The following is a 24,888-nucleotide window of genomic DNA, read 5'->3' on the forward strand; positions in this document are numbered from 1 at the left end:
AATATTCTACTTAAAAATGAAATGCAATTAGTTAGAAGATTCATTTATTAAATATAAAATCTTCAAATAAGTTTAGCATTTCTTTTCCACTATTGAGTTTTTTATTAGAACTAATCTGGAATACTTATTTTATGGTTAAATTGTACATTTGAGTTGAATTACTGCATGCCCACCCTAGTCTTGAGCACACTGGATCCCAGCTTGGGACGCTCTACGCCGCTCCTCTGCGTGCTGTAGATGTGCCTGGAGTCGAGTTGTTTGAGTGTTATGTGCTGGAGAAAGGCTGCCAGCGAGCTCTGTCTCATTGCAGATCATTACTGCCTTGGAAGAAGACCCAACGGCACAGAAGATGCAGCTCGGATATAGACTGCAACAGATTGCAGCAGCTGTGGAGAATAAAGTCACAGATTTGTGACACACACAGACAGACTGATGCTCTCACCTGGCTGAACAGGGACAGTGCTCGTCCTAGCTATACACAGGGTGTCCTGCTGCCATTGGAACCAGACTCTCCAAGGAACTGGCGGGTGACATGAACAGGGATGGCCAAGGCAGTACAAAGTACAAGCGTCCTTGCATCTCAGAGAATATTTTTTTACAGTTTTCTCTTTTTAAAAACAGAACAAAAAAACTTCGGATTTCCTCTGACCCAGAATGTCAGGGGGACCAGACAGCTCCTTCCTACAGATGTTATGTGAATGTGCCAAGTTTCCAAGCCACGTTGTTGAAGAGCCAGGTGACAATGCCAAGCACCATGTCTGTGGAGGCCTTGGCCTCGCGTGGAAACCCTTGCCAGTGCTGGAGACTCCCCTGCTGCAGCTGCTCGTTTTAGCACTGCAGCTGTGACCAGCTGTGGCACCCCTGGCAGGCAGGCCAGCATGGAGCCAGTAGCTCTGCTGGCTCCACAAGGCCTCTCTCTGGACCAGGAGGGACACAGGAAACTTCTCCCAGGCTGACGGCTGTGCTAACCTCTCTGTACATCTGTACAGACCTCCAGCTGTATGGACTAGTGAGCACTACTACAGTATGCTACCTGAGAAACGTCCTTGCGGCAATGTTCCCACTGGTTCTGGATACTGGATGTAGAAAGGAGAGGGACTGATAGCAAAGGTCTCTTGCTCCCAGATGTTCTGGTCTCTGACAGCTTGTGTGCAAAGCCTGCTTGGATGTAACACGTTCACCAGCATACATGCTTGCCCAGAGACCTACTATAAATGGACACCGCACACTCACCCTCTTGCTCAGGACAACTTTAGCATGTGAGGAGTAGGCTGCCTGGCCCACCTCAGTCTCTGCTGACCCAGCTCTGGTTCTGTCTCCCTGATTCCCTGTGGTCAGAAGTTGCCCTGCTCTTTGGAAAGCACAACAAATGCCTTGTGCCACTTCCCCTTCCTTTGGTGTCTAGCTGTTCTGCTGCTCTAAACTGGACTTGTAAATACCCTCAGAAAGATAATGTATTTAAATGCTAAAGGAGAATGTTTAACTTTGTGGCTTTGAGACAAAGCTTTTCTTGGAGAAGCATCTCTGTGCACTTCTACTGACAAACGTCTGTCAGCACTGGAGCAAAGTTTTCTCCACTGCTTTGTCTGCAGGGATAACTCTCAGATGTCTCCACTGTCATAACAGCAGCTCGCTTTCCCCACAGCTTGGTTCAAGGCTTGGCTGTGTGTCCTTCTCTTAGGATTGCCTTACACCTTTTTCCACAGGTTCACTTCCCAAACTCTCCTGCTGTGGCACACAGAAGGGTTGTTTGGTGAGCTGTGACCTCAAGGAAGCCATGAAGCACAACTGCGTTGCTCCTGAAGAGCATCAGGTGTCCTGCAAATGGGAATGATTCGAATGAGGAAGGAGAGGCTGGAGCCGGCATACGCACAGTTAGTTGCCAGGCTGTCGCTGGACAGCTCTTCTCTATTCCCTCCTGGAGAGCACTCGGGCACTTGGGGTGGTTCCTCTGCCCTTTTGGGAGTGACTTCCTATTTTAAAGGATGCCCTACTCTCATCTCCCTGCTGAGTCCGGGCTGATGTGTTGCTTGCCTGGGACAGATTGCGCACAGGGGCAAGTAGGCAGGTCTGACTTTCCATCGCTTCCCTTAGCTGGCGACTGTACAGGCCAGGAGGGACCACAGCTAAAACAGGGCAGGATCAGGTCCCTGCCTCTGTCTTTGAACTACATAGAGCAGCACTCCCAGACCTATCAGATCAGCCCTGTGGTTTTGTGCGAGTGTTGTGCCGTTGTGAAATTGTTCTCTGAGCAACACAACGATGAGCTAGTGTTGGCCTCTGTTCCTACAGACCCCCATGCCACAGAACCAGCTCTCTCCTATAAGCCTCGCTCAGCAATATTCCCAGGTGTTCCTGCATGCCCTGTGCATCCAGAGTTCGACCGCTGTCCCCAGGCCGCCTACCACTTGAGTCCTGCTGCATGGAGCAGCTGAACATGTGTGCAGAGCCATGTGCGAGCTGGCTGGCCTCTGCCACACAGAAGGGGGAGGCCGTTTCCTTAGGAAACCAAAGAATGTAATTCCTTGGTTTGAGGTAGTGTAGGTAAATGAAGGAATGAAGAAGGGGTCGGTGGCAGCATAGTGTTGTCCCACCTCTGTGTCGACAGGCAGGCTGCCAGCTCAGCAGCAAGGCTTTGTTTGTGATCTTTCCAACTGGCTGAGTATCTGCCAGGAGCCATCAGTATCTGCTGGGTTTATGGCTCTGCAGAATGTTTGTCTTCCCCCTTTTTGCAAAATTTTCTGCGCTCTCCTAGCGTGGTGTTGCATGGGGCTTAATTCTGGATCCGCCTCATATCAGCAAAGGGAGGAAGACTCGGGGGCATTCCTAGAATCACAGTAACAAGAATCGAGGTGTCTCTCCTGCTCCCCTTTGGCAGCTCACCGAGTCCTGCAGGGTGTCTTTTGGCATTGCCTGCTCTGGTCAGGTGCGACTGCTGACAGCATAGCCTCTGCCTGTGCACGCTGACTTGGGCCTTAGAGCAAGTGGGCTCCACATCCCCTTTACTTCTCAGCAGTGCTCGTGGATGTTGGAAACACTTTCTGTTCTCTGAGTCTATCTGTGAATGTCCACTTCTTCTACAGCAATAATTAAAACTTAAATGAATCACTTAAATTTAGCTCTATTATTTAACATCTCTAGTTCGTCCTTGTAGAGTTGAGTAGGATGCAGGGCCTGGTTCAGGTGCAGCGAGGATGGAAAGCTGGTAGTGCCCATCTCTTCTGGTCAGTCTGTCCTTGCTGTTGTAGATGCCAGCATCCTCCTCCGCTGTGGACACGCACTTATGTCCCCTTGACGGGATCAACTTTGATGCTTAGGCATGGCCCCTTTTCTCTCCGTCCATGCCCCTCTCGTGTGGCAAAATCCATTACTACAACAGGGTTAGGTTGCGTTTAAATTTGCACAAAACAGTGTTTATTATAAAGTTTCCTATTGAAGGGAAGACTAATTTATTTATTTCTCATAATCCTTCCAGTTTTCTTCCAGTCTCTGCCTGATTCTGTGAGCAGTTTGTCAACTACTCTAGAGGTGGCCGCTGCTTCTGATGAAAGAAAATCCTCTCTGGAGTTTGTTTGCTTACAGGTAGCAAGGTCTGTGGGCACCGGCTGGCGGTGCCCTGCCACAGCCACCGTCCTCTCTGCAGGACGCAAGTGCTGCAATGGGATGTCACTGTTATAATAAATCCTCTGAAAGAAGATAGTCCTGAACGACAGACACTATCTAGATTTTGTACTGCAGTCAGAGAAAGAAACTTGCCTCCACTGTGGTCGGGGTGAAACACTGAGGACTGAAGTTATCAGTATTAAGAGATATATCCGTTAGTGTATTTCAGTGTCTGTCTCCTGTTGGCATGACGAAGAGTAGTTGGCACCCACAAGATGTAGATGTGAGAGCACTTGCTTTTATCTGCCTGGGGGCAAATTTAGGCTGCAGCTGGAAACTTTTTTTTTTTTTTTTTGATAAACATGACAGCTAATTTTTTTTTTTCTTCTTTTGATGAAAATGAGGGGGATTCTTGGATCCTGCTGCCTCGGTGGAATGGCATTTCTTTATCAGGGTTTGCCCCAGTTGCAGTGAAATGCTGCTTTTTTTTTTTTTTTTTTTGGTGCCTTTCTCGTTGGGATGATTCTTTTGGTTTCCAGAACACCCGGTGCGTTTGCTCTATTCTTCTTTCTCGTAGTCCTCTGTCCCGGTGACTGTATCCTCCCCCAGTCTTGTAACCTGGTGTCTCTCCCTCTGTTATGGCCGGGTCTGGCCTGACCTGCATTTATGCCCTGCCACATCTTGAGTTCTGCTCCGAGCACCTGAGGTACTGTCTTTCTCAAATTGGAATTAATAATTAATATAAAAAGCTTGAAAAATCTGAATTTTGTTACATAGTGTAATAACTGTTTGTAGATACTGTTCTGAGATGTAGGAATCTATTGGTGATATAAGAGGTTTTGTCTGTAAATAATCAGTTTAGAGTCCAAATGATTTTAATAAAGAGAATTCTTACACAATAATTCAATAAATTTTAATATACAATGTGAGCGTCATGCTTGTGTTGCCAAATGATGCAATGGTCAAGAATGTATTCACCTTTCCTATTCTCCAAAGTGTAAACTCGGTACTTTTGGGCATCGGGACCGGAAGACTTGTGCCAGGACCGTGGGGTTTTTCCTCCCTTGCCCCCTCAAACCTCTGTGAGATAGCAACTGTGTTTGCTTGGAGGCAACCTTGTGCCACCTTCTGGTGGCTGGGTCCTCTGGGCAGCCAGAGGTTTCACAGCCAGCAGGCCAGTGACGCTTTGGCCGTTTCCACCGTTCAGACACGGTCCCAGCCATTTCCTTTGGCGCTGGTTGAGCTGCCCCAGCGGGGAGGAGGGCACCTCCATTCCCTGGCCCGGTTCCTCAGCTCCTGCACTGGGAGCTGGCCCGTGGCTGCGGGAGCTCAGTGCTGGTAGATGTGTGCTGGGGCGGGTTACGCCTCTGGCTGTGTGTGCAGAGGGGCAAACAGCTGGGCAGCTGCTTGTGATGTAGTTTATCACTGTTGTCCACCACCGCGAGTTAGGAGCTGCTCTTCCTAACTTAGCTTAACAACTTAAATCCTAAACTAGAGACCTCTGATTAGCTACCTCAGGGTTTTGTTTCTTTTCTTTTCTCCCCCCCCCCCCCCCCGACCCACCGGCTGTTCTTATTTTCTTTTGAGATTTTTGGGCTACAGCGTTATGGCCTGCCTGCACTGCCCTTGGCTTTGCCAGCAGTGGGGACGGGGGTCTCGGCCTCTTTGAACATTGCACAGCCCTTCCCAGACTCTTAAAGCTGGCCAACATATCCCTCCTTTTCCTCTATCCCTTACTAGTCAAGTTTTGGATAGTGGCTGCCTCTCCGCTTACGTACGTAACCTCAGGGCGTGCACTTGTGCTCTTGCCGGCCTTCTGCAGGGTGCGAGGCTGGTCCCGCAGCGGGGCTCGGCCCCTCGGTGCAGCGCTGTGCTGCGGGGGGCCCCTGGCCCTGCCCGAACCTTCGCTCCCAACCGCGCGCCTTCAGGAGCCTCTGCCCCCTCCCTGGTTATTTTTAGAGCTGGGGCAGGCAGGTGAGAGGACAGGGGCACGGGAAAGGGGAGAGGCGCTCCGCAAGGCGCTGATTTTGTTTTGGCAGCGTGTGGCTGCGGCAGCGCGGCTCCTAGGCAGCGTTAACCCTTTGCTTTGGGGGCAGGAATTGGTCTGTGCAGGCTTAGCAAGGAAACCCGAGCCGTGCGGCACGAGGGCCCCAGCGAGGGGGAAGGTCCGGGGCAGGCCAAGCTCCGCTGCGAGGCAGCGGCCGTAGGGGGGAGAGCATGAAGTGATTTCCCTGCGCGCGGCCCTTCGCTCCTTGGCGTCGCTGGGTGCCGGGACGCCTGGTCCCAGCTCGGCGGGGCAGAGCCGCTGGGCGAGCGCGGCAGGGAGGACGCTGCCCTCGCACTCACGCCGCTCTGCGCACATGGGCTGCTTCCCGCTCCTCCCGCGGGGCCTGGCTGGTGCCGCAAGCGGCCGTTTCCACGTTGAGGCCCTTATGCGACCCAGCCAAAGCGTTGGCCGCCGTCACCATCGCGCGTGTGGAAAACCGCGCTCTGCCTCGTTAACCCGGATGGGAAGCAGGCGCTGCCGCCCTGCAGGGAGACGTCGCTGTCCTGCAGGCCCTGGCACGTCCCTTTCCCCCGGCAGGCAGGGACAGCAGCTTCGAGGCCGCGGCCGCCCGGTGCTGTGCCGGGGCCCCGAGCAGCCGCAGCACGGTGCCTTGGGCCGGTCCCCGGGAACAGGGGAGAGGGGAAATCAGGGTTTGCAGCAGCCGGCACCAGGCTGCGCTGTGTTTGGCAGCGTGCTGATGCTGCTGGCGGAGGCAGACGTGCCTCGGGACGGTGAGCATGGCACGCTGGGGCCCTGGGGGAGTCTGTCCCCTCTGGCAGGCGCACATTGGGGACCGCCGGGCCAGGAGACGGTGCCCCAGCAGCGGGCCTGGCCCGGGAGCCCTGCGGAGAGGCTGCGGGAGCTGCCAGGCTGCCCCACGGTTTCTGGTTCCAGGGGCTGCGGGGTGGCAGGAGGGGTTTTGCTGTTTCCATCCTAGCAGAGCTCTAAATTTCCCTCTATAAATAGTTGCTGTGGAGACTGCGGAGGTCGCAGCAGCCTGACAGACCTGCAGCGAGGGGAGTGGAGGGGAGGCGGGGAGCTGCTCAGACAGGTGCAGAGAGAGGCCGGCAGTAAAATGAATCCACTGCAGCTGTCCTGGGTCCCCCCAGCGATCCCGCAGCCAAGGTTGTTCCAGGAAGCAGTGCTGTGATCCGATACCCCGTCCCGTTCCTCAGCGCGTCCATCCAGCGATGCAGGAGACTTTGGTCTACCCAAGGACACCCCTCCCAGGCGGTGCAGACCAAAAGGAGAGCGGGACCAGCTGGGACCTCGCTTCCTGGAGCTCCAGCATGAGCCAGATCACAAGCGGCGCTGCGTGCCCGGCCGCCGCGAGCTGCTGCACGGTAAGTCTGCAAAGGGCCGCCGGGGCTGGGTTTGCGGTGCACGTTGCAGCTTGCAGGGATGCTGCATCCAGCAAGCGCGTCCCAGGCCGTGGCTTGCCAGGTCTCTGCTCGCACACAAGATCAAGGCACGTATAGCTCTGGTGAGCTCTGCAGCTCCGTGTGCCCAGGTGGGTTAGCCGAGAGGGAAGGTCCAGGCAGTGCAAGGCATGACCGGTAGTGGGGGAGGCCCCCTACACCCCTCTGGGCACATCAGGCTGAGCAGATCAGGTCCTTCAGGCTACATCACCAGAGGTGAAGCACCGCTCCCTACCCGTAGCTCTTGTGGACCAGGCAGCACCAGCATGTTGCCAGGCTGACTGAGGCTTCCTGACCTGGTCCAGGCCTGCAGCAAACCAACAAGTTCGGCATGATGTAGCTTTTAACGAGGAAAAAAAAAAAAAAAGATAAAGACATCAAGTGATGAAGTCTTTAAAAACATTATTAATTGTCCTTCATCACAAAGCTTAGAAAAATGTTTCACTCTTCTATAGCAAGTTGCATAGCAACACTCCTTGCTTATCCTTTACCGGTGTATCCGTGTAAATATGGTGGGCTCTTTACCTTCATAGCGCCTCGCACGTCCAAGGAAGGGCCGGACTTGCTCTCAGCTGCGAGGGGGGATGCTACAGCCCCAGTGAGCTGTTCAAAAGCTCAGTCAGCCTTAGTGTTAGAAAGTGTTTTATGCTAAATGAGCCTGGCTTTGGGTCCTAAACACTGCATCATGATGGTACTGCTTTCCTGTCAAAGATTCCTATTTCCAAAAAAATCCATCTAGGAAAGATGCTGTTGAACTGCCATCCGGCCGGTTTCTTAAACTTTCCTTTGGTAGGTGAATGGGGAGTGAGGTAAGAAATTAAATCTCTAAAGCTGTTGCCCAGATCTCAGATCAGCCCTCACAGTTCTCCCTAATGACATGCCAAAATCTTTGAAGATGTGAATGAACAGGTTTTGGCGTATTCCGGTGGTGCAGTGACTCGCGAAGGTGTTGATATGCGAAGTCTGTGCTCATGAACAAAGGAAATTCTACCAAATGCACCCGAGTTCATAGATGGGACTCTCACAAGTGTTTGCTAAAGAGACTGGCCATAAGGAGAGGCAGCACCCTGGAAGTTTATGCCTAAATAACACAAATACTGAACACTTGTAAGTGCTGTGGTTAGAGAACTAAAAAACAAAAGGAGGGAGAGGCGTTTTGAGCTCCTTTCGCACTGCTGTATGAGCTGGGGTAAATGGAGCAATGGCAGCTCCGGCAGTCCTGGGCGTCCCTGGCAGGAATGGATCTCAAGCACGATCTGACCCTTAAGTAGAAATGTTTTGAGAGCTCGCTTGGTTCCCAAAGACAGCCTACATCTCTGGTTGCTGTACTGAGAAAGGAGCATCAGGATATGCAAAGAAATCCTAGTCTTTTGAGGAAGTCGTGCTTCTGTCTCCTAAGGGAGAGCGTGCCCTGGCAGGCAATACTGTCCTAAAACGCCTCCCCACTGAGTTGTTCCCACCGCAGGTGAGGGAAAACGCCCCGGTGCAGACAAGCTGTTAGCGTTAGTGCACCGATTCTGAAAGACCTAGAGGTCAATATTTCCACCCGTGCTAACGGTCTGCTCAATTAGCACGTGTGGTAAGCTCCAGCAACGTATGTTAATCTGAAGGTTAGGCCATAAAGCAAGTGACATTTCCACATTATGAAATGCTGGGTTGGGAGTCCCCAAGCTATAGCAGCTTACATCTGTATTTCCATGAGCAACGGGGGGTTCGGGGGCGTTGTTTCAGGTGACCCGTGCTTTAGCCAATCCTACATGGGGGCTGGCGGGGGGAGGACAGCAGTTGCATCGGTCTGTCTGAACCGGCTCTGTTTGTACCTTTTTGCTGCCATAGTAACTAACCCTGGAGAATAGCCTCTCCCCCTCGGTTACAGCCTCTTTCCTAGGGGGTCACGGGATGGTTGGTGATAAATACCTGCTCTGGCCCCGGGGCGAGGCTGCAGAGAGATGTGCAGTGCTGGAGTTTCTAAAACACAGACTCTGCTTCATACTAAGCATGAGACTCCTCCTGCCAGTGAAAGCCCGGGGCTTACCCCTTGCCCAACTGGGCAGGAGACGGGGAGCAGAGCGCTTTCTCCGCAGGAGGCCAGGTCCCGCCAGCACTGCAGCCGCGGGAGGGGATCCCACAGGCCCCACTAAGCCACTGAAAATCCACCCGAGGCACTAGGAAACCTGAGACTCCTGCCGGGCTCTGGCCCAGCTGCACACAGCCAGGAGCCCTGCTCAACCCCAGCCTGCCAACTTTCCTTTTCTGAACTCTTAAAATAATCCCTAACCTCTCCGAAGTGCCAAAAATGTTTGTAACAGCCCAGTTCCAGGTTCTGGTGAAGCAGATGGAAAGGAGCAGGGCGGGGGGAGGCAGAAGAGGGAACGGGAGCGATGCATATCAACGTGCATGCCATGTAGTAGACATTAATGGCTGCTCTGCAGCTACCTACCTCTGTTTAAAGGAGTAAAATGCTGAAGACTGCACCACCTGCACTCCAAGACCTGGTTCTCCACGGCCGCTGTCCTCTCACGCCAGGATCTGCTGTGATGATGGAAGAACAGGAGTGGGTGCAGGAGGAGGCGCCTGCAGCGAGGCGCACAGGTCAGTCCTCGGATGTGTGACTCTGGAGCTGAGATTGTGCCAGGCTCTTCCCAGGCCAGAGGAGGCCACTGGCGACCTGTCCGGCCGTTCCTCTGGGATACCCAGCCGCTGGGAGGCCAGCTGTCATCAGTTGCTCTTTCAGTCCAACGGCATTTAAAGACATGTCAGTAACGTTGCCTTCTGGCAATGCCCCCACAGGAGGCCACCACCCAGTGCAGGAAGGAGACGTGTTCAACATGAGATACCAGGCTCTGCGCAAGCTGGGCTGCGGGGCCTTTGCCACGGTGTGGCTGTGCCATGACACGAGGTGAGGGGCTGAACACATTTCGGGGGCTGTAGGAAGGGTGTGCTGTCCTCCTCTTGGGCAGGGCCTGTCCCTTTTGCGCAGAAGCAGCAGAGCGCAGCAGCCTGCCCGGGAGCACGTCAGCATCAGCTCTGAGCGCTTCAACATGCGGAGGCTCCCACGGAGGACGACAGTGACCAGAGCTGGGGCAAATCTGGCAGCAAGATCAGTGGGGTGCAATTAGCGGAGTTGCTCCCCAGAAACTGAAGAACATAAATTAGGTGGGATCAGCCCTTGCTCCACCTTTGCTCTTCTTGTTTAGAATAGGTTGGACCCTGCAGTATCCATGTTCTGCCTATTACTCTCTGGTCCTTCTCTGCTCCCTGAGGCAGCTATGCTGCAAGATGCCAGCAGCATCACCAGGAGAGATGCGCATGGTCCTTGCGTGCCGCAGGCCAAGGGCAAGACCGCTCGCGGGAGGGCAGTGCTCTCCCCACAGAGCCCAGGGCTGGGTGGCTGGGAGAAGGGGAGGCGCTGCTGCTTGGAGCCGCACTGGCGTGTGTTGGCATGCAGCTGTGATTCATCTCGTAGGAGGAAGAAACACGTAGCTGTGAAGGTCCCCAGGAGCGGGGAGAGCTTTGCTGAGGCTGCCCAGGACGAGGTCGCTCTCCTTCGATGTGTATGTATGTTCTCTGGCTCCGCGCTCCGCACCATGGGGATGGCCACTGAGTTTAGATCTGAACATCAGCTTCACCATCCTTCTCCCTCCAGGTGTCAGTCTGAAGATCCAGGTGGGGAACAGAAAAAACATGTTAGATACTTGATAGAAATTGCCTTTGTTGAGCACTGGCCTCTGAAATGGCCACCTTCTCCTTCCTGTTGTGCTGGCATGGATGGCTGTGCCCTACTTGGCCTGTAGGCCCATTCCTTTCAGCTGAGACCAAAATCCAGTAAGTAGGAGGAACCTGCAGAAATACAGCCTGGCTAGTCAACAGGAAAAAAGCAGGAGATCAAGTCCAAGTTCTTAAACAGGAGGTGGGAATGTTTCCACTGAATTTGTGTAGTTCCCAGCTCAGATGGTATTGCTCTATCACAGCACAGATAGTGAAGTAAATGGAGACAACTGCAAAAAATGGTAGGATGCAGCAAAATATAATAAAGATCTGAACTCAGAAAGCTTCCTTCTGCCTTTGCCAATGGGTCTGGCATGTATCTGAGTTTCAGCTACTTGCCTTTGAAGGTAGCTTGACCTGCCAGTTCTAGAAAGCTCATGGCTACAATTCTTAAGTTTGCCTAAATAAGAAGTTACATCAGCTTTATATGAATAAAAGTCATTAAATTTTGCATTTCAAATTACTGCGAGGCCTTTTTCCAACAGGTCTGAAAAAGGTGTAGCTTGCACCTGCAAATCTGCAGGCTGTATCCAAAGGGATATGAGGCAGACTTAGTGATGCAAGAGGAAGTACAAAGTGGCAGTAATTTAATGTAATCAAAGGGGTGCTTTTCTGCACATCAGCGTAATACTGTTTATAGACCAAGCCTTACCCTTAATTTATTATGAATTCTCTCTGAAAGACATTCCTTCTACTCAACAGAATATAGCTGGTTCCCAGGGCCATTTCCGTCAGTATAAGGTGATCGGTGCCTGTAGTGCTGCCAGAAGAGGCGGTCTCCCACCTTCCACGGCTGCGCACCTCTGTCATCCCAGCAAAACCTCCTGGCGCTGCTGCAGACACATCAGGCAGCTGAGCAACAAAACAAACCAAAATCCCCACGGTTATGGCAGTGTACAGAAGTACTCATTGCTGTACCAACATCAGTGTCCCCTGGGAGCAAACTCGCAATATAGCTCACCGCACAGATGTGCAGGGCTGATGCAAGATCCAGGGGTGCCAAAAGCACCCGCGCTTTGGCAGAGTGCAGGTTCACCCAACCCTGTATCCTGGGCCAGTGGTGGCCAGCAGGGTGTAAGGACAGGGTAAGCACAGAGCGCTGCTCCCACTGAACACTTCCCCGGCCTCCAGCAGTTTTCAATGGGAGATTTCTTGGGCTGAAGGAGACACTATGTGGGCAGCAATCCTCAACGGGTTTATCTTCCAGAGACCTGTCTCACTTTGCCATGAGCCCATGCAGGCTTCAGCATCCACAGCACCCTGTGACAAGATTTGCCACCAATTACCTATGTGCTGCATGAAGAACCGTCTCCCTGGCTTGTTTCTGAACCTGCCAAGTGCTAGGTTTATGTGATACACCCTGGTTCTCGTATGAAAGGAGAGGAAAATAACAGCTCTGTGTTCACCCCTTCCCCTACCACTCAGTATCTTATAGAGCTCTGTCATACCTGCCTGTAGTCAGCCCTTTTCCAGCCCAAAGAGGTCTAGTTCAATGGGTTGTTCCACGTGTGGCAGTTGCTCCTTACCCCAGAAGGACAGAGTAGCCTTCAACTGGCCAAACACAAGGCCTTCTTTACATTTTGTAAAGAAAACACTAACTATTTATTTTGGGTATATGGGGAGAAAATGTTTAAAAATAAAACAAAAACTCTTTGCAACCACTGGCAAGAAATTGCTGAAGGGAAGCTACAGGTTTTAGAAGGCGATATTGCAGGAAGACTGCTTTTCCCCACTGAACCACGAGAAACTGTGTGACACCAGACAAATTCCAAGTGATGCTGCGACAGTGCCTGGCCCGTGACGCTCAACCAGAGAGGAAAAGGAGCCTTCCCCCATCGCAGAATGAGGAGTAGAGGCTGCAGAAGGGTGAAGAAAATGGGCAGCCATCGCTCCTGTGTAAAATGAGCTGGGGCCTCAGGGAAATCACCTTTCACCACAGGCAGGAGCACTTTTAGGGCCTGGATGGGGTAGAACGAGCAATGGGAATTGTTCTAGACCCTGTTAACAGGAAAGGTTTGAGTTATTCAGACACTGTGAGGGTTATGCTCCTACCTGGTCCAGGGCTAGACAACATTCCTTGGGAATGGAGTCTGCTTGCTTAATTGGAGCCTGGTTTTCTTGATGCTGTTATCGCTGAATTTCTAATGAAGTGCCAACCACTGGAGGAGAAAGTCTGTAGAATGGGATAAAAATGGGCGCAAGATGTCCCTGTGCATATGTATGTCTCTAATTGCAGCTTTTTTGGAATCCTCCCTTCAGGTGAGCAGTATGAAGAAGAAGGACCGGGCAGGAGAAAACATTGTCTGTTTATTAGACGACTTTAAAATGATGGGAGAGAACGGCTTCCATATCCTTCTGCTAAGAGGGCTGCAGCTCTGGGTTGACAAAGCCTTGGCTTGCCTTGGAGAGGTCACACGATAGTGTAAAACCAAAAGCTGTAGTCCCATGAGGATGAGCAGGGCAGCAGTTGGCCCCGGGCACACAAAAGTGGCTAGTGGGAGCAGGTGGAATAAGGAGGTATTTGGCTACTCTGGTGAAGGGCAAAATGGTGGTAGTTACATCTTCTCCCTGTTAGTGAATCCATGACTCTTTCCCACATATGTGCTTGGTATTTGAAGCGCTGGGTCCTTCTCTGAGAAGTCTGATGGGTAACTATGCAGCCCAGGGCCTTCCTTTGCCTTTTGTGAAAAAATCTTTACAGCAGGTGAGAACTTAGCTCTAAGCGGGTGATGGCACCAAGGGACTGGTTGGGTGGGGAACACACTGTTGTCTTCATTCTGGGGTCATCTGCCATGAGCTCCTTTGTGATTCCATCTGCAGAGAAAGGAACAACACTAAGTGAGTGCCCAAGGCATACATTTTGTAAAGAAAACACTAACTATTTCTTTTGGGTATATGGGGAGAAAATGTTTAAAAATAAAACAAAAACGCAGAGTGGGAAGTCATCATGTTCCCATTAATACAGGCGCACTGTTCATCACTGGCTATGCCTGTAGCCTCATCAGGTTTGGAAAGGAGTCAGGACCACCAACGTGAAGAGTCAGTAGCCTGCAGACCTGCACTGGGCATTCAGGGACAACAGTTATGTTCAGATCTCAGTAATCACTGCATTTTTCTTGGGATCAGTTCTTCCACTCGCCGGAGTAGCGGGGAGACAAACAGCCTGCCATAGTTATGCTTCTTGTTGGCAAACCATAGACATCTCTCTGCCCTCCTGCAGCCATGAGGATCCCCCCCCATGGTGACGCCAGACTGCTGGCATTTGGCTCAGCATCCAGTCATGAGCGGCACTGACGTAGGCAGGGTCCGGCAGGGCTCGGAGGCTGCTCTATAGCTGTCTGCACAGTATTACCGAAGGCTGCTAGAGGTCTGTCTCATAGCTGATTTCTTTCCAGAGGCTTTGTAAATAGCTGGTTCGGTTGGCTGGTCCTCCACCCATCTTGAGGTTTTCCTGCTCAGAGCCAGCCCTTCCTTCATCCCCTGTAAGGATGTGGCATGCTGATCAAACAGATCACAGAAATCGAGTTTCTTGTATGTTGTCCATGAATAGCTAAGGAATGGGAAACCTCAGTAAGGCCTCAGCGTAGTTAAAATTATATTTTGCCTCCAATGCTGAGATTTATTAGAAGTCCACTGGCTTGTCTAGACCAAGATTTGCTCCTTTGATTCCTGTGCTCTTCCAGAGACACTAAGAACGAACCCCTTTCTCCTTTATCCTTTTTCTGCAATAGCTTCTTCTTCCTGGAAAGCAGTTGCACCAACACCTAAATAAGTTATACAAAAGTGTAATGGCATTAAGCTATGTGCTCAATTGCACACCTAAGCCTTTGCCTGCACCCCCTTATCTGCTTAAATCATAAAATCTCAAAACCTTTTTCTTTTTCCCTTCAGATCAGCACTAGGGCAGTATTTACTTCTGATTCATTCCATTTTAGCTATTTAAATCTTCCCTTGTGTCTCACAGTTACCATTTAAGGTTGGTATTTCCCTGGGGCTGGTATTCATCCCAGAATAGATTTTGATAATGCACAGAAAATTTGCCAGCCCTCTATGACTGACCAGAGTGTAAAAAAACAAACAAACAAAAAACAAACCTTTTCCCAGTAGTCTTTTTTTTTCTTTTTGCTGTTATTGACTTCCAAGAGTGAATGTTTGAATGTTTCTCTCTTGTATGCACTGTTTATCTCTCCCCTGTGACAGGCCCAACTCTCCCTGCTCCATCATAAGCTCTCCTTTCCCTACATGGTTCCCCTGCGGAGAAGGGACTGCACCCTGAATTCTTCTCTACACACAATCACTCAGCGTCTCTCCCTCCTCCTGTCTGGGCTGTGCTTCATCTCCTTTTCTTTACTTGTACGATGGGATCACTTAGAAGGCAGGGCCTCCCTCCCCACTATGTCAAATGCTCTCTGACCAAGTCCCAACTTCCAGTCCAGCGATAATGCCGTATTAACAGGGAAGGCAGTGCAAGGATGCCAGAGCCAAGCAGCAAGAAGTGGCTTTTCAGGACATAGTTCAGATTTGTGACCATAATGCCTCCTTGTAGTCCTGTCCTCAAAGTAACTGCAGCCTTTTGCACCTACTTTCTGTTTCTCCAGGCTTGTCCATCCATGCTGACATCTGTGGATTTTCACACCTCCTTCTGCTGTGTGTCATTTCTGCATCCTCCAAATACACTCCTTCACTGCCGGGATCCACAGGCTCCCTGTCACTTATCATGCTGAACCCGTAGGCTTAGGTGGCAGCTATCCCTGCTGAGTCTTGTGATGAAGCCACTTCTGTGTGCTTCCACAGGCCCACCCTAACCCGAGACACCACTGTTTTGGGTGCAACTCCAAGTTAATACAAGGGATCCATTATATAGAAATAATTTATTGTAGAAAATTATCACCAGTATCCTCTTTCCCCCGTACCAGAACCTCCACAAATCACACGTCCACTGTGGTGGACTCTCTGCTTTGACAGCACTAAAAGCCATTTGGGACGGGAGAGAGGGGGGAGACCTTTATGTTGTTAACATAAATCATTCTTTGGCTCACTCAGGTGCTAGCAGGCCTGCACTTCCTGCACAAACGCTGCCGGATTATTCATACCGACATCAAACCAGAGAACATTTTGCTGTATGTAGGTGACAAGACCCTCCAAAAGTTTCTGTCTGATATTGTCGACTCTAGCCAGAGAACAGATTTGGGGCTAAAGGGACCAGGTAAGCAGTGCAGATTTTTTGAACCAGAAAAGGGACTTAAAAGCTTATTGCCAGGAGTGAAACAGAGAGGTAGATAGGTAGGTAGATATAATTTATGAAAAGAAAAAGCTCACAACTCCTGCAGTGGCCAGTACAAAATAGTACAGGCAGTTCATGGTGACAGGCCTCTTCTACATCTGCTTAACACAAACATCACACCTGAGTTACTACAAGTTTCTCAAGGTGCCTACATAAATGTGGTGTTGCAGATAGGTTTGTGCAGAGAACAACTACAAAGCAAGTGTTGGTTAATAACCTTACCATAACACTGGTAACCTTATGGTAGCCTCACCATAACCTGAGAGCAGATTCTCATAGCTTTAGGTACAGGATAGTTCCATCATGTCTGGTGTTTTCAGCTGCTGAAAGGTTTACATAAGCAATGATTTGATCAAAAAGCTGTATGACATTTCTACTCTCTGTTTCCTGTATTTCCAAGGTTTGCAGGAGACTTGTATATACTGCTAATCTCCAAGGCCTTTTGAGACATAATTTATTTTCAGAGAATGGTGAGAACATAGAATAAGACATAGGGCTGGATAGTTTCTCAAGAGATCATCTAGTCTCTCCCAGCATTAAGACCCTTTATATTTTCTCCCACAATATTCTCCCATGAGCATTTCTTTTGTGATGTTGCTGTTTTGTCTCTCAAGCGCTGGGGTAAATGGGGAATGCTAAACTATTGACAGATATTTTTGCTTGGAGCAGAACGACGTAATATTGGACGTAGACCAGCAGCTCACTGTAAAGTATTAAAACAAAAATTACCCTTTCCCAGGGCCATAAGAAAACGTCACCTTTATGGTGCTTAGCTGAGCAAGCTGTATCCAAGATCTGTGACAGCCAGGATTGCTGAAGGCTGAGGATGTATTACAGAAGTGTTGTGTTTGACTGGTGCTGGTAGGCTGTACTCTCCTCTGAACTCACGTTAATCTCAACGCTAGAGGTACTTTGCAGCAGAACAGGAGCACACGGTCACGCCGCTCCACTGCAGGATACTGTCCTCTCTAACATCCTCTTGGATTTTGACTTTCAGCCCTTCTCTTGTGTTTTACTCAACAAACAGAGGTGGTATTTTACTGACAATAAAAGAAGTCACTTGTCTAAAGCATTTTAGGATCTTTAAGGCTGAAAAACTTTAAAGGAAGGCATATGTGTGGTAAGTGATGTACCTGCTGATTTGAAAAAGACCTGATTTCTCTCTGTCCTTTCCATCTAGGAGGTGATCTTGGCAATCGATTGGAACATTCTGATTTAATGAGCATAGAGGTGAAAATTGCAGACCTGGGCAGTGCGTGCTGGACAGTGAGTCTGCTACAAGTCTCAATTCCAAGATGATGGGAGATGCAACCCGCTCCTTTCTGTCACACCTTGGCTGTCTGACATTTCACAGCTGAATAGTTATTTCAGAGTGCACTAAAGAGATGATGATTTGAGTGTGTGTTACATTCAGCAGTCCCAGCTCAGAGCTGGGATCTGTACTCTTGGAGATGCTGTCAACTTTGGACCTTTATTCAGCTTGCAGCTAGTCACAGGATCACAGAATGGTTGAGGTTGGAAGGAACCTTTAGAAGTTGCCTAGTCCAACCCCTCTGTTCAAGCAGGGTCACCTACAGCAGGTTGCCCAGGGCCATGTCCAGATGGCTTCGGAACATCTCCATGGATGGACACTGTCCTGATAACCAGAAATCTAAAACCATGTTAACTGTGGAATTTTTAGGGGATAAATTCACTCCGGTGTCAGTGGGGCTGAGCATGTGTTTGCTGTGCATACAGCATTCACGTGCATTCAGTTCTGTGTCACGAGGTCCTTGTCACTAGGCTGAAAGCTTCTGACCATAAGCATCGCTCTTACTCATTTATGGATGCTAACCAAAGGTAGTTTGTTTCTGTTTCAGTACAAGCCTTTTTCAAAGGAGATCCAGACCCAACCGTACCGTGCCCTGGAAGTGCTTCTTGGGTTAGACTATGGCACTCCTGCAGATATCTGGAGCACAGGCTGCCTGGTAGGACTGGACACCATGCACTGCATGCAGGGAAGATGACTGACACTACCAGGCCAGGGAATGCATGTCCTCAGCCACCCATCTATCTGTAGAGCAAGATTTCTTTGCTGTTACTGAGTCACAGAAGGACAAACAGGCTTTCTGCATTCATTAATTTCAGACAATGTAGGCTGCTCATAAAATTCACTTCAAATAGCTTATGCTATAAGGCAATTCATACTCTATATAGGGAAATTGATAGACTTGAACAAATCAGTCACATACTGGTTTTCATCCTAAAGGAGCAAAAGCTGTTATTTCACAACGGCAGAGTATAGATAGAAGGCATGTGTATGTTTCCATGTTTTAGGATTGGTTTTGTGTAATAGGAAGGGAAATTGGCACTGATACTATCAGAGTTAATGGTGAAGAAAAACTCCAAGTTAGTCAGTGCATTAACAATGCTGCTCCACTTTTAGGCATTTGAAATGGCAACTGGAGAGTGTCTATTTGATCCTCGACCTGGGAAATATTTCTCCAGAGATGATGGTAAGACTCCATTAGTTTTATTGATTTCACTGACAGAAGAGTCATAATCTTTGTATCTAGATGTGTTTTCTCTCCTCCATCCAGATCATGTTGCTCGTATTATTGAGCTCCTGGGCAGAATTCCTCCCCAAATAGCTCTCTCCTGGAAGAAGTCAACAAAATTTTTCAGCAGACCAGGTAAAAATTGGAGTAGGGAAGTTTACTCTAAAAATACTGTGGACCTCTGACACACTCCTACTCAGCTCACATCAGAAAACAACCAAAACTTATGTCAAACAATGCAGGCTACAGGCAGGGACAAAAGAGAAGCGGAGACTTCATGAAGTGCAGTAACACTTCTTGCCCTGACAGCTAGCTTGCTCTCCTACCTCTGCAATCCAATGATGAATGCAAATGCAAAATCCTGAAAAATCCTCATGGCAAATACTAAAGAGGGAAAAGACTCCATCCTTTCTCCTCTGGATCTAGAGAGAATGGAAATATGGACAGGAAATAGCTACATGGCAGTAAAGCCGAAAAGAATGTGTTAACTGGCTGAATTTCACCCGTTCACTGGCAGAGAACAATGATGATCAGGGACAAGACAATCATATCCTCCCAGCCTTCCTTCATCCACCCTAAATGTGACTCCTATGTTAGTCTTCTGACCCCAACCATAATGTCTCTTCTGTTTGAATCTCCCCGAGTCCTTTCCCTTTGTCTCATTAAGCTTGAACTCCTTGTCTTTGACTTCAAGGCATCGCATGACTGTCCTTCTGCCATTTAGTCCGTCATACCTCCTTGTTTTCACGCTTACCAGCAAGCAATACAGCCTCAGCACACCCGCACTTCATTCTCTGTTGAGTGCTAGTACCATGCTGTAGTGCAGCAAACACCTCCCTGCTCATTCACGGCCCTTTTCATGCTTATTCCTTCTATGGCGTTCAAAAGAAACAAGTCAAAAACAGTCCTTGTTTTATATTCATTCTCTGTGTGAACAAAGCCGGCCTAACCTGAATCACTACATTTACAGCATGTACTGCTTGGGGACAGGGAGAGCTTTTTGGTCAGTAGTGGCACTCTTTTGGGCCCCACAGAGCTACATAGCACAAAGCGAATTAAACCTTACCGTTTAGTGAGATCCGGCCCTGAAATGGCCTGATGTGTTCTGCGTTGCAAGCAGACAGCCATACGGAACTAGTAGTGATGGCTTTGGCATGACTATTCTGGGAACATTTCATTCCCTTTGGTATGTTATCATCTAAGAAGTACTCAAGAATGGGGAGACTAGCTTGGAAAGATGATTTCTGAAACACGGCTGGGAGCCAAGTCTGCAAGTGGAAGTGCAGGTGGAGCTTCCAGAGAGAGGAAGATCCACAGGAGAAGGAAGGGATCCTTCGAGGTGCTTTGGATGAATTGCATGAGGTGAGCGGCTGGAGACGACGAGTCTTGCAAGCGTCATTAAGGGACTGCGCTTATGTCATTTCGGACAGGTGCCCTTCTGCGGATCTCGAGGCTTCAGCCCCGCAGCCTCTGCGGCGTCCTGGTGGAGAGACACAACTGGACGAGAGCCGGGGTCGCGCCGTTCGTCAGCTTCCTCCTGCCCACGCTGGAGTACGCGCCCGAGAAACGGGCCACGGCGGCGCAGTGCCTGCAGCACGCGTGGCTCAGCTCCCCGTGAGCGGCCCCGCGCCCCTTCCCGGGCCGGCGGTGCCTCCTGCCCCCGCGGGGGAGGCACCCGCTGGCCCCCAGGGGCCCCTCACCGCCGCCCCCGCGGAGGAGGAGGAGGAGGAGGCAGAGGAGGAGGAGGAGGAGGCGGCGTTGGCGGCAGCGCGCACAAGATGGCGCCGGGGCGGCGCGGCGGCTCCTCACGGCGGCGGGGCCCGGCCGCGGCCGCCTCCTCCCCGCCGCGGGGCCCCCCCGGGAGCGATGTCCTGCCGCCTCCCGGCGGAGGGGGCTCGGGGGCGGGAGGGAAGGGCCGTGTGGGGCTGGGGTAACCCACCCGCCGGTACCGGAGCGGAAAGGGCCTCTTCCTATCTGGGTATTAATGCAGCAGGGAATTAGGAAGCGCTCGGGGCCGCCGGGCAGGATGTGGGACACTAGCAACCCGTATTGATCCAGTGGCTCTTAACCGGCTGTAGCTTGTTCTCTAAAAAAAACCCTCAGTGATGCAGATGGGCATTAAATGAAGCTGATAATCAGTAGAAATTCCCTTCCTTCCCCCCCCCCCCCCCAACACTATTGGATCCCAGTTGCTTCCAATAACGTGTTGGTTGCTTGCGTGCTCTTCCTTGGCTAGGTTGCTTACGTGCCTGTAATTCCCACTATGTCAAATATCTATTCTGACTAATTCTGGAACTGGAGCAATTGCTGCAGCTTCTACCTTTGTGCAATACTGATAAGCATTAGCTTTTTTTTTTTTTTTTCTTTTTTCTGGCGTTCCTCCCTGCAAATACATGCTAACTTTGCTTCTGTCAAACTAAATTTCCCAGTAAACTTACACTTGTAGTTCATGAGTAGCATTAATTGAAACTATTACTATCCTATAATCCCAAGAGTCCGTACGCTATTTAAATGAGGGGCAAGGGCAGGGAGGGACTTTATGTTCCAGCTTGTGACTGAAACTTCCTTGCAAAGTGCTTGGAGTTCCAGTTTTCCTAGCAGACGGAAGGATGCTGACTTGCTGTTTGGGATGCTTAACCTGGTTTTGACTGCTTAGTAAGAAGGATGCTATGCCCGAATGACAGCCTTGGAGAAACATCCTGGCAGATCAGTCATGGGTGCATTCTGCGCTCTTTGAGCGAAAACAGGCACAACGGCCAATTTTTACATCAGGTATCAGTATGCAGAAGAGTCCGAGCCGGATGCCACAGGGTCCTTCCTGACAAGCTCAGCGCTGTCTGGCTTTCCAGGTTCGCGCCTTGCACGGGGAGGGCTTGCGGCCTGCATCCTTTGTCTGGTGCTCGGAGCACGGCGACCCCGCGAGCAGTGGGGCCCAGCTACACGCTCGTGGCCTCAAGGGCTGCTTTTGTCTTTTTTTTTTTTTTTGGTCTGGGTGACGGGCCACGGTTTCCCGTGGATTCGCGCTCGCTCGATAGCAAACTCAGGGCAGCGCCACACGAAGGGCAGCGTTGCTGTCGGGGATGCGGCTCTGCTGAGGGGAGGAGGCGGGCGGCAGGCCGCGACCCCGGCGGCGCGGCAGGAGGAACCGCCGGGAGGCCTCGGCGCCGGAGGAGAGGGAGAGCGGCCGCCCAGGAGGCGCGGGACGGGCCGAGGCCGGTGTCCCCCTCACGGCCGGGCCTCCCGCCGGCGACGGCCTCCCCCCGCGGCGCGGACGTGCCGAGCGGCAGGCCCCACGCCCCCCGCCCCGCGCATGCGCCGCGCGGCCCCCTCCCCCCGGCCCGCGCCGAGGTCGCGCATGCGCCGCGCGGCGGCGGCTGCCGCCCAGGAATCCCGGCCGCCCTGCGCCGCCCCTTCTTTCTGCCACGTGTCCCGACGCGGGAGTTACCCCGCGGAGCGCGGCGCCGCGGCGGGGGCGGGGCGGCCCCGGCCGGCCCCGCCCCTCGGCACGTAGCGCTGCTCGGCCGGCAGACACCGCCGCGGCCCGCCCGGGAGCACCGCCTCGACGCCGGCGGCCGCCCCCGCCCACACCGCCGCGCCGCGGCCGACCGGCAGCTCAGCACGCCAATGGGGAGCCGCGACCGTGGGGCGAGCGGCGGGGCGGGCGCGCGGCGCCCAATGAGACGGCAGCACAGGCGCGGCCGGGCGCCACGGCGGCCAATGGCAAGTGCGGGCGGGCGGGGCGCCGGCGGCGGCAGCGAGCCTGGCGGGGCGGGGCCTAGCGCCGCGGCAGCCAACAGGGAGTGGGAGTGGGCGTGCCCGGGGCGCCCCTGGCGCCGGCGCCGGGGATCCCCGTGCGCCCAGTGCCGTTTCCGCCCGGCCTGGGGAGACGCCGCCGCCGCCGCTGCCAGGGGGAGGGGCTGGCGCCGTGGCCGCCGCCGAGGGGCTCGCTCCCGCCGGCCGCCCAGGAAACGCCGTGGCGCTGAGCCGGGCCTAGTGCCGCGCGGGGGCCCGGGGAACGGGCCGGCCAGGTACGGGCGGGGCGGGGGGCGCCGGCCGGGCCCGGCGGCGGCGCCGCGGGGGAGGGAATGCCCGGGCTGAGTGGGGCGGCGCGGCGCGGCCGGGGGCTGCCGGCGCGGGCCGCGGCCGGCGCTCCGGGGTCGGGGCGGGGGGCGGCCGGCGCGGCGCGGGCCCCGCGGGGAGGCCCGGCCCGGCGCGGTGCGGTGCGGTGCGGCGCGGCGCGGGCCATCATGGCGGTGCCGGCGGTGCGCGCCTGCCCGCGGCGGCCGGGCCGCGGGGTCGCGGCGGTTCCGCGGGCCGCCCTGCGGCGGGCGCCGGGGAAAGCCCCGACCGGGGCCGGGGCCGCGTCCGCCGCTCCGGCCTTTTTGTCCCGGTGGAGGAGGGAGGGAGGGAAGGAGGGAGGGAGGGGGCGGCCGGCCGGGCGGCCGGCTCGGGGCGGGCTGCCGCTGCCCGCCGCCTCCCGGAGCCGCGGGGGAGGCGGGGGCTGCCCCGCATTTTCTGCTTTCTCATGGTGCCTGCGCGGCGCGGCCCCTCGCCGCCCGTCTGCCGGCGCCGCGGCTCCCGCTGCGGCGGGGCCGGCACGTGCGGGCGCTGCCGGGGGGCTCCGGGCCCCGCTCCCCGCCGGCCGCGGCAAGGTCACGGTAGCCCGGGGCCGTCCTTGGGCGCCCGCCGCCGCGGCGGGGCCCGCTGGTGGCGCCGCTGGGCCTCCGCCGTGCCCGGGGGGAGGCAGCGGCTGAGGCGCGAGGCCTCGCGTCGCCTCTCGCCCGGGAGGAGTCGCCGCGGCGGGAGGCAGCTCCGCACGCGCTTCCCGCGGGGCCCCCGCACCGCTCTGCCGGGCGCCGGGCCACGCCGGGGGGCTTTTTCTCGCCTTTCTGCGGCTGTGACGCCCCTCTAAAGGGCACTGATCTCCGCGCCCCTTGCAGGGGCCTTCTGCGGTCTTTCTCCGGCCCATTATGTCATCGGGGCGCTCGGGGCACGGCCGGGCGAGGGGGTGGCTCCCTGCCCTTCTGGGAAGGGGGCAGCTGGGCCTCCCGGAACTTGGTGTTGGTGTCCGAGGGTATGTTGCTATATTGCATATTTCAAACAATCCCCCCCTCCCCTGCCCCCCCCCCCCAGCTGATTCTGGAATGGGTGTTATTGCCATAAGGCAAAATCTAAAGTGAGAAAAAGAATTTCCTATTTCTTCAGTAGAAAGAGGGGATTCCCCTTTTTATTATATAGGAAATACTAGGATTTATTTTTTCTTGTGGTTGACCCAGGAAGTCATCTTGTTGCCAGCCTTCTGGTTTTTGCTAGAGAGGTACTGAGGGGAGGGTGTTGCTGAGCTCTGGATCTTGTGGGGAAGCGTTCAAGGCAGTGACAGCAGCTGCTGTTGGCTCTGGAGCTCTCGTTGCTATGAGAGAAGCTTCAGTAGACTTGGCTGCTATCTCCAGGGAAGGACAGCAGAGCAGCCTCCATTAGTGTGGTGGTGAGGAGATGGCTGGCTCACATTCAGAAAAGGGCTTTACTTTTGGGGCCTTTTCCACAGGTCAAAGTAGGAGAGTGTATGTTTGGGTCCAGCGGGACAAAAACCTATGAAGTGGGTTTCATCATTGTTCTTTAATTAACGGCATTGCCTGAGAACCTGGGCTGGAAACCCTGAGCTACCTTTTTTTTCCTAGATGTTTTGGTCTGCGTGAAAACTAGGACGGTGAGAATTGATAGAATCTTCCTGTTAACTGAAGGCTGCAGTCATGTCTCGTTTGAACTCCAGTCTCCTTTCCAGCCAGTAACCGAGCCAGATGCTTTCCTTATTGTTTGTATGTCTCCTTCCTCCCCTTCCATCGGCTGGGCCCCACTTGCCTTATTGACTGGAATTTCTGCTGTGTGCAGTGGGTGTGTGCAGCAGACACCAGCCTGCTAATGCTGAGAAGGGATTTTCCATTCACAGGCTAGAGAACAGTCAAAATTATGGCCCAGCTCAACTTTGCAACTGGAAACAGAACGCAGCTAGAGGAGTTTCCCTCTGGTGCTGGGTGCAGAACAAAATCTATCCTCTGCTGCTGCTTATGTGCTTGCAGGCCAAAAATCTATGGCAAATACTGCTCTGCTGTGGAATACAGAGATGAAACATCCTGTGAATAGTGCGAAAGATTCCTCTCTTTCAGTTGACTCAAATGCTTAATGAAGGAACAGTTTGCAGGAGGCCATTTTTGACGTGACTATGTATTGTGG

General features: G+C 52.9%; 3 protein-coding genes across 3 annotated transcripts in view; all 3 read left to right on the forward strand.

Annotated features, from left to right (window-relative positions):
* Positions 1-5,138, forward strand: part of PLXNB1 (plexin B1) — a 46,466-nt gene extending 41,328 nt beyond the window's left edge. Inside the window, exon 36 of the mRNA XM_013960343.2 lies at positions 311-5,138. Coding sequence (XP_013815797.2) covers positions 311-415 — 105 coding nt within the window. The 3' untranslated portion in view covers positions 416-5,138. The remainder of the gene's footprint in view (positions 1-310) is intronic.
* A 4,656-nt stretch (positions 5,139-9,794) lies between these two features.
* LOC106498976 (SRSF protein kinase 3-like) lies at positions 9,795-20,383 on the forward strand. The gene is made up of 10 exons (XM_013960324.2): positions 9,795-9,967; positions 10,535-10,622; positions 13,096-13,183; positions 13,434-13,540; positions 15,880-16,042; positions 17,301-17,386; positions 17,980-18,087; positions 18,546-18,615; positions 18,700-18,792; positions 20,088-20,383. The coding sequence occupies exons 1-10, from the start codon at positions 9,822-9,824 to the stop codon at positions 20,273-20,275; spliced, it is 1,137 nt and encodes a 378-aa protein (XP_013815778.2). The 5' UTR covers positions 9,795-9,821; the 3' UTR covers positions 20,276-20,383.
* Positions 20,384-22,560: 2,177 nt separating this feature from the next.
* SETD5 (SET domain containing 5) overlaps positions 22,561-24,888 on the forward strand; it is a 74,883-nt gene continuing 72,555 nt past the window's right edge. Inside the window, exon 1 of the mRNA XM_067303359.1 lies at positions 22,561-22,685. The gene's annotated coding sequence lies outside the window, so the exon portion shown is untranslated. The remainder of the gene's footprint in view (positions 22,686-24,888) is intronic.

Source organism: Apteryx mantelli, chromosome 12 (assembly GCF_036417845.1).
Source record: "Apteryx mantelli isolate bAptMan1 chromosome 12, bAptMan1.hap1, whole genome shotgun sequence".
NCBI lineage: Eukaryota > Metazoa > Chordata > Aves > Apterygiformes > Apterygidae > Apteryx > Apteryx mantelli.